Here is a 15025-nt window from a genome sequence, read left to right as displayed (position 1 = left end):
TCTCCCACAATCACTGGCCTTCAATATAACATATGGATCATGGTCCATCAAATGAAGAATGTGTATAATTTAGCTTATTTCATGACATTGGACTTGATGGCCAAAGCCTTCTGATGCAGTCCATTATTATTACAGCAACAAAAAAACGACATTTACCATCATGCAATATACTGGGAAACACCACTTCAAATCTGATGTCAAAAACGTTTGTAGTGAATGTCGGTTGCATGAATTAAGTCGAGTAAAGTTGATGCTCAATAAAAGGTTCCACTTTTGTCTTGCTCAAATATCAAGCGACAGTTTTTAGAGGAAGACGGATGAGCGCGCCTCTGCTAAAGAATGACGTCAGATCGGGCAGACATATTTGTGGGGGCTAATAGTTAACGGTCGCACGGATTCGTATGGGAGAGGAAGCCAGGGCAAGGATTTAGTTCAGATTGTGTTTACTTCTCGACTTTGCCAGGGATCGAGGTTACACAGAAATGTCGGAGGAAATTGAGGGGACAAAGACGACGGAGGTGAATGACCAGAATGTATGTTTATTTGTCTGAAACACAACCACTTGCTAACCAACGACAGTCAAGCTGCACTGCAATGCACACTATCATATGGCAGGTTTTTAGCTAACGTTAGCTACTGTAACGTCGTTAGCGTTAATCCTTTCTAACTATCTGTCGTGATTATCAACAACAATATCAGTTTTCTTAATAAATGCCAGTTGGTATCAAATCAAGCTGTTTTCCATAACTATTTGTAGTTGTAGCTAGCAGGGCTTTTCGATATTAAGCTAACGTTAACTAAGGTCGGATTTCATCTAGCTAACGCGGTAGCTAGCTACGATGGTTAACGTTAGCTGCCCACAATGCTAACGTTAACTAATCAAGTCATGATTATTTAAGTACAAGCAGAACAAATCCCCCAATTATTGTTTTTCCTGAAGTAATAACCAACGTTAGTTAATTGACTTGCTTGTTGGATAATGACCTAACAAGTTAACGTTAAATATGTCGGTTTGTCTATTTTAGCCAGCTTGCTAACCAACTATCATTGGCACATTAGCCAGCTAGTTTTAACCACATTAACCAACAAGTGATCTAACTAGCTACCTAACACCATCAAAGCCATCTAACGTTAGCGAAGTTATGTTGCTTTCAGTGGCTTGACTACTGTTGTCTACTCTAAAGAAGGCAATCTGGCTGTCTGTCAACAGTGACTCGCCCCTCGCTGTACTGAAGGCCAGTGTTTGTTTTGTCCGTAGCTAGGTAGCTAGGTAGCTAGCTAAACTCAGCAAAAAAAGAAACGTCCTCTCACTGTCAACTGCGTTTATTTTCAGCAAACTTAACATGTGTTAATATTTGTATGAACATAAGATTCACCAACTGAGACATAAACTGAACAAGTTCCACAGACATGTGACTAACAGAAATGGAATAATGTGTCCCTGAACATAGGGGGGGTCAAAATTAAAAGTAACAGTCGGTATCTGGTGTGGCCACCAGCTGCATTAAGTACTGCAGTGCATCTCCTCCTCATGGACTGCACCAGATTTGCCAGTTCTTGCTGTGAGATGTCACCCCACTCTTCCACCAAGGCACCTGCATGTTCCCGGACATTTCTGGGGGGGAATGGCCCTCACCCTCTGATCCTACAGGTCCCAGACTTGCTCAATGGGATTGACATCTGAGCTCTTCGCTGGCCATGGCAGAACACTGACATTCATGTCTTGAAGGAAACCACGCACAGAATGAGCAGTATGGCTGGTGGCATTGTCATGCTGGAGGGTCATGTCAGGATGAGCCTGCAGGAAGGGTACCACATGAGGGAGGAGAATGTCTTCCCTTTAACGCACAGCGTTGAGATTGCCTGCAATGACAACAAGCTCAGTCCGAAAATGCTGTGACACACCACCCCAGACCATGAAGACAGATCCTCCACCTCCAAATCAATCCCTCTCCAGAGTACAGGCCTCGGTGTAACGCTCATTCCTTCAATGATAAACGCAAATCCGACCATCACCCCTGGTGAGACGAAACCGCGACTCGTCAGTGAAGAGCACTTTTTGCCAGTCATGTCTGGTCCAGCGACGGTGGGTTTGTGCCCGTAGGCGACGTTGTTGACGGTGATGTCTGGTGAGAACCTGCCATACAACAGGCCTACAAGTCCTCAGTCCAGCCTCTCTCAGCCTATTGCTGACAGTCTGAGCACTGATGGAGGGATTGTGCGTTCCTGGTGTAACTCGCGCAGTTGTTGTTGCCATCCTGTACCTGTCCCGCAGGTGTGATGTTCGGATGTACCGATCCTGTGCAGGTGTTGTTACACGTGGTCTGCCACTGCGAGGACGATCAGCTCTCCTTCCTGTAGTGCTGTCTTTGGCGTCTCACAGTTATTGCCCTGGCCACATCTGGTGTCCTCATGCCTCCTTGCAGCATGCCTAAGGTACATTCACGCAGATGAGCAGGGACCCTGGGCATCTTTCTTTTGGTGTTTTTCAGAGTCAGTAGAAAGGCCTCTTTTTGGTGTCCTAAGTTTTTTAATAACTGTGACCTTAATTGCCTACCGTCTGTAAGCTGTTAGTGTCTTAATGACCGTTCCACAGCTCCATATTCATTCATTGTTTATGGTTCATTGAACAAGCATGGGAAACAGTGTTTAAACCCTTTACAATGAAGATCTGTGAAGTTATTTGGATTTTTACTAATTATCTTTGAAAGACAGGGTCCTGAAAAAGGGACGTATCTTTTTTTCCTGTGACAATATCTGTGAGAACATTAGGACCACCTTACAAATTTAGTCGCACCCCCTTTTGCCCTCAGAACAGGCTCAATTCGCCAGGGTATGGACTACAAGATGTCGAAAGCATTCCACAGGGATGCTGGTCCATGTTGACTCCAATGCTTCCCACAGTTGTCAAGTTGGCTGGATGTCTTTGGGTGGTGGACCATTCTTAATACACATGGGCAAACTGTTGAGCGTGAAAACCCAGCAGCGTTGCAGTTCTTAGCACAATTTAACCAGGCGCTCTAGACTAAAGCGTCCATAGGGTGAGCAGCAGGCTGAAAGCTTGACTTCCCTACCAGTAGTAACAGCCCTGCTCCCTCCGCGTGGGTGGTGTATGTGGGTGGTCCATGTGTTTGCATGTGTTGTCCATGTGGGTGGCGTATGTGTTGTGCAGGCGTTTTCAGGAGCGGATGTGACAGACCACAGTGTGCTTGCTTAGCATAGCTTCGGGTACACTGTCCGTACAACGGCTCGAACCCTGGGCACAATGCCTCGCAAACACGTGACCACCCGCTTGACAATGCCTTTAACCAGCTGCGCCACAGAAAAGCTTTCAATTGTTGTTTGTGTTTCAGGAGATGGACGACAAGGTGATTAGTCCAGAGAAGGTTGAGGAGGCCAAGTTGAAGGCTCGCTACCCAAACCTGGGGCACAAACCTGGAGGCTCCGACCTGCTACGCAAACGCCTGACCAAGGGGGTGAGTCCACAGCCCTACCTACAGCCCTACCTACTGCCCTACCTACAGCCCTACCTACTGCCCTACCTACAGCCCTACCTACTGCCCTACCTACAGCCCTATCTACTGCCCTACCTACAGCCCTACCTACTGCCCTACCTACAGCCCTACCTACAGCCCTACCTACTGCCCTACCTACAGCCCTACCTACTGCCCTACCTACAGCCCTACCTACTGCCCTACCTACAGCCCTACCTACAGCCCTACCTACAGCCCTACCTACAGCCCTACCTACTGCCCTACCTACTGCCCTACCTACAGCCCTACCTACAGCCCTACCTACTGCCCTACCTACTGCCCTACCTACTGCCCTACCTACTGCCCTACCTACAGCCCTACCTACAGCCCTACCTACAGCCCTACCTACTGCCCTACCTACTGCCCTACCTACTGCCCTACCTACTGCCCTACCTACAGCCCTACCTACAGCCCTACCTACTGCCCTACCTACTGCCCTACCTACTGCCCTACCTACTGCCCTACCTACAGCCCTACCTACAGCCCTACCTACTGCCCTACCTACAGCCCTACCTACAGCCCTACCTACTGCCCCTACCTACTGCCCTACCTACTGCCCTACCTACAGCCCTACCTACAGCCCTACCTACTGCCCTACCTACTGCCCTACCTACTGCCCTACCTACTGCCCTACCTACTGCCCTACCTACTTCCCTACCTACTGCCCTACCTACAGCCCTACCTACAGCCCTACCTACAGCCCTACCTACAGCCCTACCTACTGCCCCTACCTACTGCCCTACCTACAGCCCTACCTACAGCCCTACCTACAGCCCTACCTACAGCCCTACCTACAGCCCTACCTACAGCCCTACCTACTGCCCTACCTACAGCCCTACCTACAGCCCTACCTACAGCCCTACCTACTGCCCTACCTACTGCCCTACCTACAGCCCTACCTACAGCCCTACCTACAGCCCTACCTACAGCCCTACCTACAGCCCTACCTACAGCCCTACCTACTGCCCTACCTACTGCCCTACCTACTGCCCTACCTACTGCCCTACCTACAGCCCTACCTACAGCCCTACCTACAGCCCTACCTACAGCCCTACCTACAGCCCCTACCTACAGCCCTACCTACTGCCCTACCTACAGCCCTACCTACAGCCCTACCTACAGCCCTACCTACAGCCCTACCTACAGCCCTACCTACAGCCCTACCTACTGCCCTACCTACAGCCCTACCTACAGCCCTACCTACAGCCCTACCTACAGCCCTACCTACAGCCCTACCTACTGCCCTACCTACTGCCCTACCTACAGCCCTACCTACTGCCCTACCTACTGCCCTACCTACTTCTCTACCTACTGCCCTACCTTCTCTTTTAACCTATCCCCACAAGTCCACAGCCCTACCTACTTCCCTACCTACTTCCCTACCTACTTTCCTACCTACTTCCCTACCTACTTCCCTACCTACTTCCCTACCTACTTCCCTACCTACTTCCCTACCTACTTCCCTACCTACTTCCCTACCTACTGCCCTACCTACTGCCCTACCTACTCTCCTAACCTATCCCCACAAGCACACAGTTCTCTCTCTCTCAGCATCAATTAGACAGTATTAAAAAAAAGTTGCAGCTTGTTTTAAGTTTAACATTCTCTCTCTGCAGCAAAAGTATTTTGACTCTGGGGACTACAACATGGCCAAGGCCAAGGTGAAGAACAAGCAGCTTCCTGCAGCCACGTCAGAGAAGAGCGGAGGAGGAGAGATCACAGGAGACCATATCCCTACACCTCAGGACCTGCCGCAGAGGAAACCTTCCCTGGTGGCCAGCAAACTGGCCGGCTGATACACACACTGTCCTGTCTCTAACCCTGTCAATACTCCTAACAATCACCCTACTACACCTGTTCCTGTCTCACTACCTCCCCCTGTCTACTTCTGCCCCAGAGAGACCCTTCCCTGGTGGCCAGCAAACTGGCACGCACCCCTAACTGCCTGTCCCTGGTTCTGTCCCTCATCCTCTTCACCCAGTCCTCTCTGCTTCCCCTCACCTTCCACTCTGTTATGGCTCCCTCTTCTTCCTGCTCTTCCTCCCCTCCCCTCCCCTCTCTGTTCTTGTTTATTTTCTATTCTCATGTAAAATTACACTGAAAGCAAGGATGAGGATGTGTAGAAGGGAGAGAGAGGGAGGACTGGGATGACTCCACTACAGGAGAAGACTTTAAAGATGACTCTGTGTCCCAGATGACACCCTATCCCCTATATAGCCCTGTGAGCCCTGGTCAAAGGTGCACAGTGTACAAAACATTAGGAACACCATTCCTAATATTGAGTTGCACCCCCTTTTTCCCTCAGAACAGCCTCAATTCGTCGGGGCATGGACTCTACAAGGTGTCAAGCGTTCCACAGGGATGCTGGCCCATGTTGACTCAAATGCTTCTCACAGTTGTCAAGTTGGCTTGATGTCCTTTGGGTGGTGGACCATTGTTGAGACACAGGAAACTGTTGAACGTGACAAATCCAGCAGTATTGCAGTTCTTGACCCACTCAAACAGGCACCTACTACCATATCCCGTTCAAAGGCACCTAAATCTGTCACCCTCTGAATGGCACACATACACAATCTGTCTCAAGGCTTCACAACCCTTCTTTAACCTGTCTCCTCCTCTTCATCTACACTGATTTGAAGTGGATTTAACAAGTGACATCAATAAGGGACCATAGCTTTCACCTTATCAGTCTGTCATGGAAAGAGCAGGTGTTCATAATGTTTTGTACACTCAGTGTATTTAGGGAATAGGGTGCCATTTGGGACGTACACCTGGAGAGTCTAACATAGGAGGGCCCAGACTGGGGAGACAGAGATTTTGAAATGGTTTACTATTCCCTATGCAGTACACTATTATCAATCAGAGCCCTATGTGGCTGCCCTATGAGCATCTGGCCCAAAACGGTTCCACTACATAGGGCATAGTGATCCATTTGGGACAGGCAGACGGTCTGTGGTCTAGAGGGTTGAACGTCATCTCCAGTCCTGTTAACTGATTGTGTAAATATTTCTAGTTGTGTTGGAGAGGAGTGAGGCTGAAATCAGCCTTTTAGAATGTTTTAACGTAGAATATTATGATTTACCAAACACGTTGTTGGTGTTATGTTGTCATCTAAATGATGCTGTAATGTGCTTGAGTGATTGAATAGAACCTTGATAATGACTGACCAGAACCTCTCACTACTGTTGTTCTGTTTAAAGGCTACATTGTTGTCCCAAGTGGCAACCTATTCATTACATAGTGCACCACTTTTGAACAGGGTGAGAAGTAGTGCATTATATAGGGAATTTCCAATCATACCCTTCTTTCTGTGTAGTGCACTACATTATACGCACTGCCACATAGGGCTCTAGTCAAAAGTAGTGCACTATTGGTGAGTTTTCAATGAGGATTTACCCCAGTGTTTTACCAAAATACTCAGACTTTTCTGTTTCCATCTACCCGTGTCGGCACCCATGTCTCACTGGGCCAAGGCTCCAGTGGACCTGTTCTGACTTGGAGTCAAGCCCAGGCCCTGGGTACTTTTCAACCTCATTTTCATAATAATGGTAAACTATGAACTTTAACACCTTCTCACAAAGCTACTGTCTTGAATGATGTAGAGGTTGTTGATTCTGCCTGCCCCAAGTCTTTAGCATCAACCTCCTGATAACACTAGAGCTTACATTAAAACACTGATGACCCACTCGTGTGAGTAAGTCTCAATGGAAAAGCACCAACATGTAAGGCCCATAAAACCTATATTTGTAACCTCTGTTTTCAGACCAGAGGGAGGGGTGAATGTCACAGGTTGGTGGCCCCTTTAATTGGGGAGGATGTGCTCATGATAAGGGCTGGAGGGGAATGGTATCACACATGGTTTTCATGTGTTTGATGCCATTCCATTTACTCTGTTCCATCCATTATGAGCCGCCCTCCCCTCAGCAGCCTCCACTGGGGAATGTAGATGTGACGGGGGTTCTAAAGACATCTTCATTTAACTCCAAATTCTTTGGCCTCACACACCCTCATTCATCTTTCACACACAGACACACTCCTCTACACCCCAACTCTCACATACACACACACACACTCACTCCCACTCTCCTCCTTTCTCTCTCACACACACCCTCATACACACCTACCCCCTATGGCCAGCATATCTTTACAGATCTCAATCACACCCTATTCCCTATATAGTGCTCTACTGTATATATGCACGGGCCAGTCCACTAGTGGGGGTGTGGTCATCAAGGGTCTGAAGCTGAAGGACTGAATAGTTAAGGTGTGTGTGTATATGACTGCCCCCATCCACCCCCCCCCCCTGTCACTTTGTGCCGTTTTGTAAATAAACTAGTTTTGCACAAACGGCTGTTGGGTGTTTGACTGACTCCATGCATTGACAGATCATACAATCATCTATGAAGGATTGTATACAAAGGAATTATGTATGCAAATGTAGAGGCCAGTTAGTATTAGATGAGGGATAACACCAGCAGAGCCGAAGCACCACCAAGATAAATCTTGATCAAAATGTATGTAAATAATCTGGATTTATCTCCCACTTAAGACACACAAACTGTGGCGAAAGACCGACAGACCCTAGTGGAAGAAGATTGTTGCAGCTTTATGTCCCACCTGGGATGAAGGGGGCTAAATTATCAGGCCTATGGCACATGGCAACCAGGGCTGTATTCATTAGTCGGATTCTGTTGCAAAACGTTTAGTCTGTTGCAATCCAAACGGAAAACGTTTGGCATCGAACATGAGTTTCTGTTGAACAAATTCAGGTAGGTTCCTCCCCGTTTCGTTCTGTTTGCTTCCGTTTGGCTCCTATAGTAAACAGACCTAAACGTTTTGCAACGGAATCTGACTAATATCCGACGAGCAGGCTTCTAACCAGCAGAGCTAAAGCGATGTCGCCTCTTGGCCACAGCGGAACGCTGTTTAGCCATGTTTCCGAGCCCATGGCAACAACCGCGTTTCACTGAATCATTTTATCCATCATCAATTCCCATAATGCTCCGAGAGATGCTAAAATATTGAGGTTTTCTAGGTATGACGGCGCTAGGTGCTGTACACTAAAAAGAGAGTAACCTAAAACCTGGTGGGACGTTTATTAACTGCGAGGAAAAAACGGAGCGGCGACCTACTGATGTTGAAATCTAGCTGCTGAGATTCATGGAAAAAGGACACGACAGCTCCACCAGTATGGCAGCGTCAGAGCTGTACACAAAGGTAATATAACCAACGTGATCGGTGTTTGCTTTGCCTTGTGCGTTTATAGCGTTTCTGCAGCGCTTTCTTCAATGAGAACAAAGAAAAGAGCTTGTTTATAATCATTCATTCGTTGATGGCGGGAATGAATGAGAGGGAAGTCTTTAAACCAAACATCGAGATTGACAGGTCACAAAGCCTCGAACAACGCACAGGAGGTGATTATCAAACCAGTGCGTGGTTTTTGGAACGAATGAAAAGCGTTTGAAGCAGAGTCCTACAGCCTGGGGGCAATATACAGTACATATAGGTTGACATGCAGTAGCCTATGACTGAGTGAAGGCGCCTTCTATATTTAGCTCTCTGCTGTGTTAAAATGGGTGCAGCAGAAGCAGCTCAGCTGACAAAGCGCGGAGGCTATGGGTTCTGCGATTCTCTCTGCCCTTCATAGCCCCCCGCTCAGAATGACCGTCAATTTAAATGTTTTATTATTCGGCTTAATGTCAGGTCGGGGTTGATGCACTTTTAAAAATACGATTTTTATTTTGGTAGACATTTAGCATCGCACTGGCTACGATGGAGAATGGTGTTTTTTGACCTACATAAATCATGTTATTTTGTCAACCGGCAGTCGCACAGTGATGTTTGTTATTGTGTTTTATAAAGGCTGTTTTTGATCTCGAGACTGGGATTCGGTTTGGGTACCAAGGAGAGAGGAATGATGCTGATACCAGTGGTGACGTCACGGGCCTCGCTTACGTCAACGCGATTTGTTTTGAGATTTCCCCCCCCTTTTTGCATCCATGACCATGTTCAGTATGCAAACGTAGATAGAAATATTACAAATAGAGCTGACGTTATTCCGTATTCTACAAGTCAGCCATGCATGTTTGTTTTACATCGGATATTTCTAGCTGAAAGTTCCAAAACCTTGCATCCAGCTGAACGAAGGTTACTTATGTAACCACGGTTATGTGAACTATATGGATCACTCCAATATATTGGTATCACTCTGTGGCGGAGGGATACATCCGAGGTGAGGATTTACAGATTTACTCCTGTGTACACCTGTGTCACAGCTGGGGTCTGCCCCTATATATAGACCCCATGGCCGCGACACACGTTCTCTACATAATATTTGAGGCGTCTCTAGCACCGTAGAGGATTGGAGTGATCCATATAGCTCACATAACCGTGGTTACATACGTAACCTTCGTTATGTTTCACTATATTGGATCACTCCAAGATATTGGTATACCGTACCAGATTAGTCGGTGCTAAAGGGACTTGGCCAGCCAGCGGCAAAGTCCCAGCGCGGGACCGAAACACAGGGGCCGTCAATGTGGAAGGGGGTCCCGGCACAGTCCCCAAACAGGGAGGCGACGCCCAGGACTGCTGAATCAACCGCAGAGGGAGGTGCCACATTTACCCGATAGTACCTAGCAAAGGTGCAAGAGGAAGCCCAGCTGGCTGCAGCACAGCGAGGGGCACTCCTCTCAGTAGAGCCCAGGACGCAGCCACACCTCGTGTTGAATGTGCCACCACAGATCCCAGCACTGGCCTGCCAGCCAGGCGGTATGCTGTCGTTATCGTGTCCACGATCCAGTGAGACAAAGAGCTGGTCTGTTGTTTTCACTGACTGTGTCCGCTCCACATAGGTAGCCAGTGCCTTCACAGGGCACAGCATGCCGGAGGGAGGCCCAGACTCCCCCGCGACTGCCGGGAGGGTCGTAAGGAGACAGGATAAAAAGGGATGTTCACATGCCTGTCTGACAGAACCTTCGGGAGGAATGAAGGGCTGGGGCGGAGAGATGTCCAGGGTCCATCCGGTAGCACTCAGAACTTACCGGAAGAGCATGAAGCTCACCCACCCTCTTCATGGATGTAATCGGTACCAAGAAAACCACCTTCATAGAGAGGTGTTTCAGGGACTCCAACTGTTCGAAAGGTGGCTTTGCCAAAGCTGCCAAGACCACATCCAGATCCCAGCTTGCTGTTGAGCGGGTCCTAGCTGGACGCAGGCAACGAACCCCCTTCATAAACCTGGAGACCAAGGGATGCCGCCCCACTGGCTTGTCCATCCACCCCACGTGGCAGGCAGATATAGCTGCCAAATACCCTCTCAGTGTAGAGGCCGCCAAGCCCTCATCCAAGCGAGACTGCAGGTATTGGAGGACATACTGCACCCTGCATGACTCGGGCACAACCTCAATACCAGTGCACCAAGAGCAGGACAACCGCCAGCGCAACTGGTATGCCGCGGTTGTAACCAGCGCCCTTGTGCTCTGCATGGTGTTCATTACACCCTCCTGTAGTCCTAACATAGACCATTGGTGCCGTTCAGTGGCCAACCCCACAGACTGAGGCGGTGCGGCCTCGGATGCCACAGAGTTCCCCCGACCTGAGACAGCAGGTCCGGTCTCAGGGGAAGTTGCCAAGGTGTCCCAGACAACAGGGACAGGAGAAGGCTGAACTAGGGTGGTCTGGGCCAGTATGGGGCCACCAGAAGCAGACGATGCTCTGCCATCCTGGTCCTGTCCAGCACAGCCTGGATCAGGGGATAAGGGGGAATGCATAAGCTCCAGCCCTGGCCAATCGTGAGCCAGAGCATTCAAGCCCAGAGGCCCTGGTGGCTCTGACATGGAGTACCACAGGGGGCAGTGTGCATTCTCCAGAGAGGCAAACAAGTCCACCTGCACCCTCCCGAACTTGTCCCACAGGTGCTGCACCACCTGGGGATGTAGGCTCCAGTCCCAAGGTGGCGGGCCCTCCTTCAAGAGCATATCCACTGACACATTCAGGATGCCAGGTACGTGTGCTACGCGTAGAGACGCTAGACGTCCCTGAGCCCAGAGAAGGAGATCCCGTGTCATACTATGGAGGCGGTGGGACCTCAGTTCACCCTGATGGTTGATGGAAGCCACCACTGTGGTGTTGTCCATTCTCAACAGGACATGTCTTCCCTTCAGATGTGGAAGGAAAGACTGCAGGGCCAGCAGTACAGCTCGGAGCTGTAGTGTATTGACTACCCCCGCTCCAAGGTAGTAGCCAACAGCCACTGGCTGACCTGCCCTTGATCACCCCCCCCCCCCCCCCAGCCAATCTGGGAGGCGTCTGTGCTAACCATCTCCCGGCGGCACATCCTTAGCATCTCCACCCCATCTGAGAGAAAGGAGTGACAGCGCCACCTCAACAATACCCTGAGGCACTGTGCGGTCACCCGCAGCTGGCGGTGACGGTGACGCTTTGGGTGCAGCTGGTGGGAGTTGAACCACCGTTGAAGAGGCCGGAGATGGAGCAGGCCCAGGGGAATCAACAACGAGGAAGCCCAACAGGCGTTGGCAGGTTAGGGCGGATACCACCTGCCCCTGCCGAAAGTAATCGAGGCAAGTTAAGATCACCTGAACCCTTCTGGTGGGCAGGCGTGCTCTCATGAGGACTGAGTCCAGTTCCATGCAAATGAAGGCCATCCTCTGGGTGGGCGTCAGACGACTCTTGTCGTTTACAGTAATGCCCAGCCTACCGATGTGGGTCAGGAGCACGTCTCTGTCTGACAGGACCTGGGTCCTGGTCGGGTCACAATCAGCCAATCGTCCAGGTAATTGAGGATCAACAATCCTCGGTATGTGAGAAGTGCCAGGAAAGCGTCCATGCACTTTGTGAAAGTGTGGGGTGCCAAGGAGAGGCCAAAGGGGAGAACCATGAATTCGTAAGCCCTCCCTTCAGAAGCAAATCAGAGGTACTGCCAATGAGCGGGGTAAACAGGAACATGGAAGTACGCATCCATCAGGTCCAGCGTCACAAACCACTGGTCCCTGGACACGGCCTGCAACACGCGGGCTGGGGACCTCATGTGGAATCTCAGTACCTTCAAGTACCCATTGAGGTTGCAGAAGTCCAGAATCGGTCAAAACCCTCCGTCTCTTTTTGGGACCACAAAATAAGTGGAGTAGAACCCACCTAGTCGTTCTGATGTCTCAATCCTGCGGACAACACTCTTGTCCAGGAGTGAGGAAATCTCCAGCCGCAGGGTTTTCTTCAGAGGGTCGGGCACCGCGGTGACACGAAGGCCCCTGAAGAATGGAGGCCGGCACCGGAATTGGAGTCAGTACCCCTCGAGCATTGAGGACAACACCCATGGGGACTCCAAACACTCCTCCCACTTTGCCCTTTGAGACCGGGAGAAGCGTCCGAGGCCGGGTAAGGTTGTGTCAGGTAACCTGCCGGGGCCCGCCTCTCCTCTTTTTTAATTTATTTTATTTCACCTTTTATTTAACCAGGTAGGCCAGTTGAGAACAAGTTCTCATTTACAACTGCAACCTGGCCAAGATAAAGCAAAGCAGTGCGACATAAACACCACAGTTACACATGGAATAAACAAACGTACAGTCAATAACACAATAGAAAAGTCTATATACAGTGTGTGCAAATGAAGTAAGATTAGGGAGGTAAGGCAGTAAATAGGCCATAGTGGCAAAATAATTACAATTTAGCAGTTCAACACTGGAGTGATAGATGTGTAGATGAGGAATGTGCAAGTAGAGATACTGGGGTGCAAAGGAGCAACAAAAATAATATGGGGATGAGGTAGTTGGCTGGGCTATTTACAGATGGGTTATGTACAGGTGCAATGATCTGTAAGCTGCTCTGACAGCTGATGCTTAAAGTTAGTGAGGGAGATATGAGTCTCATGCTTCATTGGTTTTTGCAATTTGTTCCAGTTATTGGCAGCAGAGAACTGTAAGGAAAGGTGGCCAAAGGAGGAATTGGCTTTAGGGGTGACCAGTGAGATATACCTGCTGGAGCGTGTGCTACGGGTGGGTGCTGCTATAGTGACCAGTGAGCTGAGATAAGGCGGGGCTTTACCTAGCAAAGACTTATAGATGACCTGGAGCCAGTGGGTTTGGCAACAAATATGAAGCGAGGGCCAGCCAATGAGAGCATAAAGGTCACAGTGGTGGGTAGTATATGGGGTTTTGGTGACAAAACGGATGGCACTGTGATAGACTGCATCCAGTTTGCTGAGTAGAGTGTTGGAGGCTATTTTGTAAATGACATCGCCGAAGTCAAGGATCGGTAGGATAGTCAGTTTTACGAGGGTATGTTTGGCAGCATGAGTGAAGGAAGCTTTGTTGCGAAATAGGAAGCTGATTCTAGATTTAATTTTGGATTGGAGATGCTTAATGTGAGTCTGGAAGGAGAGTTTACAGTCTAACCAGACACCTAGGTATTTGTAGTTGTCCACATATTCTAAGTCAGAACCGTCCAGAGTAGTGATGCTGGACGGGCGAGCAGGTGCGGGCAGCGATCGGTTCAAGAGCATGCATTATGTTTTACTTGCATTTAAGAGCAGTTGGAGGCCACGGAAGGAGAGTTGTATGGCATTGAAGCTCGTCTGGAGGTTTGTTAACACAGTGTCCAAAGAAGGGCCCCGGGTGCATGGGTCCCCCAGGTACGTTCCTATGGTGGTAACGGTTGATACCATCACACCTGTCACAAAGGGAAGCCATAAGCTCAGCCAAGCAAACAAGGCCACGGAGCAGGGGTCCGAAGCCCTGGGAGAGTTTATGTTGTGACCCGCTTGGAGGAATAGGATAAATTACCCAGTACCTCTGCAAAAACCAGGGAAGACCCGTGTGGGAAAAACAGGCTGTTGTGTCACCTCACGCTGTGCCCCTTCCCGCTGTCGTCCCTTAGCATGAGGCAATGCGTCAGGAGAAGGACCCCACCGTCGTCCGGGTGCAGGTGGGTGGGCATGGTCCGTCTGCCTTGGACCCGGGGCCTAAGGAGACGGCATGAACCGTCTCAGGGTCTCCCGGTCCGTACGAACCTTATCGGTCTGCTCTAGAATGTCATCAACCCTTGGGCCATCGTCAGCCCTGGGGTGATGGGGTAGAGGTCGACCGATTAATCGGAATGGCCGATTAATTAGGGCCGATTTCAAGTTTTCATAACAATCGGTAATCGGTATTTTTGGCCGCCGATTTTTATATATATAATTTTTTTTTGTTGACACCTTTATTTAACTAGTCAAGTCAGATTAAGAACACATTCTTATTTTCAATGACGGCCTATTAACGGGGGTTAACTGCCTTGTTCAGGGGGGATTCGGGGATTCGTTTTTGCAACCTTCTGGTTACTAGTCCAACGCTCTAACCACCTGCCTTACATTGCACTCCACGAGTGCAATGTGTGCTGACTACCGAGTGCTGACTACCTGTTAAGCGAGGGCAGCAAGAAGCCAAGGTAAGTTGCTAGCTAGCATTAAACTTATCTTATAAAAAACTATCAATCTT

General features: G+C 49.4%; 2 protein-coding genes across 3 annotated transcripts in view; both read left to right on the top strand.

Moving 5' to 3' along the window:
* The first annotated feature begins 330 nt into the window (after nucleotides 1-330).
* On the top strand, nucleotides 331-5828 carry LOC115166982 (cAMP-regulated phosphoprotein 19). 2 transcript variants are annotated; one of them, XM_029720970.1, is made up of 3 exons: nucleotides 331-533; nucleotides 3354-3476; nucleotides 5150-5828. In XM_029720970.1, exons 1-3 carry the CDS (start codon nucleotides 483-485, stop codon nucleotides 5327-5329), a joined length of 354 nt encoding a protein of 117 aa, XP_029576830.1. In that variant the 5' UTR covers nucleotides 331-482; the 3' UTR covers nucleotides 5330-5828. The 2 variants fall into 2 exon arrangements, with proteins under 2 accessions (XP_029576830.1, XP_029576831.1); XM_029720971.1 differs by having other exon boundaries at nucleotides 332-518.
* Nucleotides 5829-8485: 2657 nt separating this feature from the next.
* The window catches only part of LOC115166980 (unconventional myosin-Va-like), a 44553-nt gene continuing 38013 nt past the window's right edge, over nucleotides 8486-15025 (top strand). Inside the window, exon 1 of the mRNA XM_029720967.1 lies at nucleotides 8486-8750. Within this exon, the coding sequence (XP_029576827.1) occupies nucleotides 8694-8750 (57 nt within the window). The 5' untranslated portion in view covers nucleotides 8486-8693. The remainder of the gene's footprint in view (nucleotides 8751-15025) is intronic.

The sequence above is a fragment of the Salmo trutta genome, chromosome 29 (assembly GCF_901001165.1).
Source record: "Salmo trutta chromosome 29, fSalTru1.1, whole genome shotgun sequence".
Classification (NCBI taxonomy): domain Eukaryota; kingdom Metazoa; phylum Chordata; class Actinopteri; order Salmoniformes; family Salmonidae; genus Salmo; species Salmo trutta.
Note: the sequence above shows the minus strand (reverse complement) of the source record. Positions and strands in the feature narration are given on the sequence as shown.

Bases quoted from the DNA above. Each gene is read 5' to 3' on its own strand.
- LOC115166982 (XM_029720970.1), top strand. From the start codon at position 483: ATGTCGGAGGAAATTGAGGGGACAAAGACGACGGAGGTGAATGACCAG. The intron at 534-3,353 runs GTATGTTTATTT...TTTGTGTTTCAG, and splicing joins CGGAGGTGAATGACCAGAAT to GAGATGGACGACAAGGTGAT. The intron at 3,477-5,149 runs GTGAGTCCACAG...CTCTCTCTGCAG, and splicing joins GCAAACGCCTGACCAAGGGG to CAAAAGTATTTTGACTCTGG.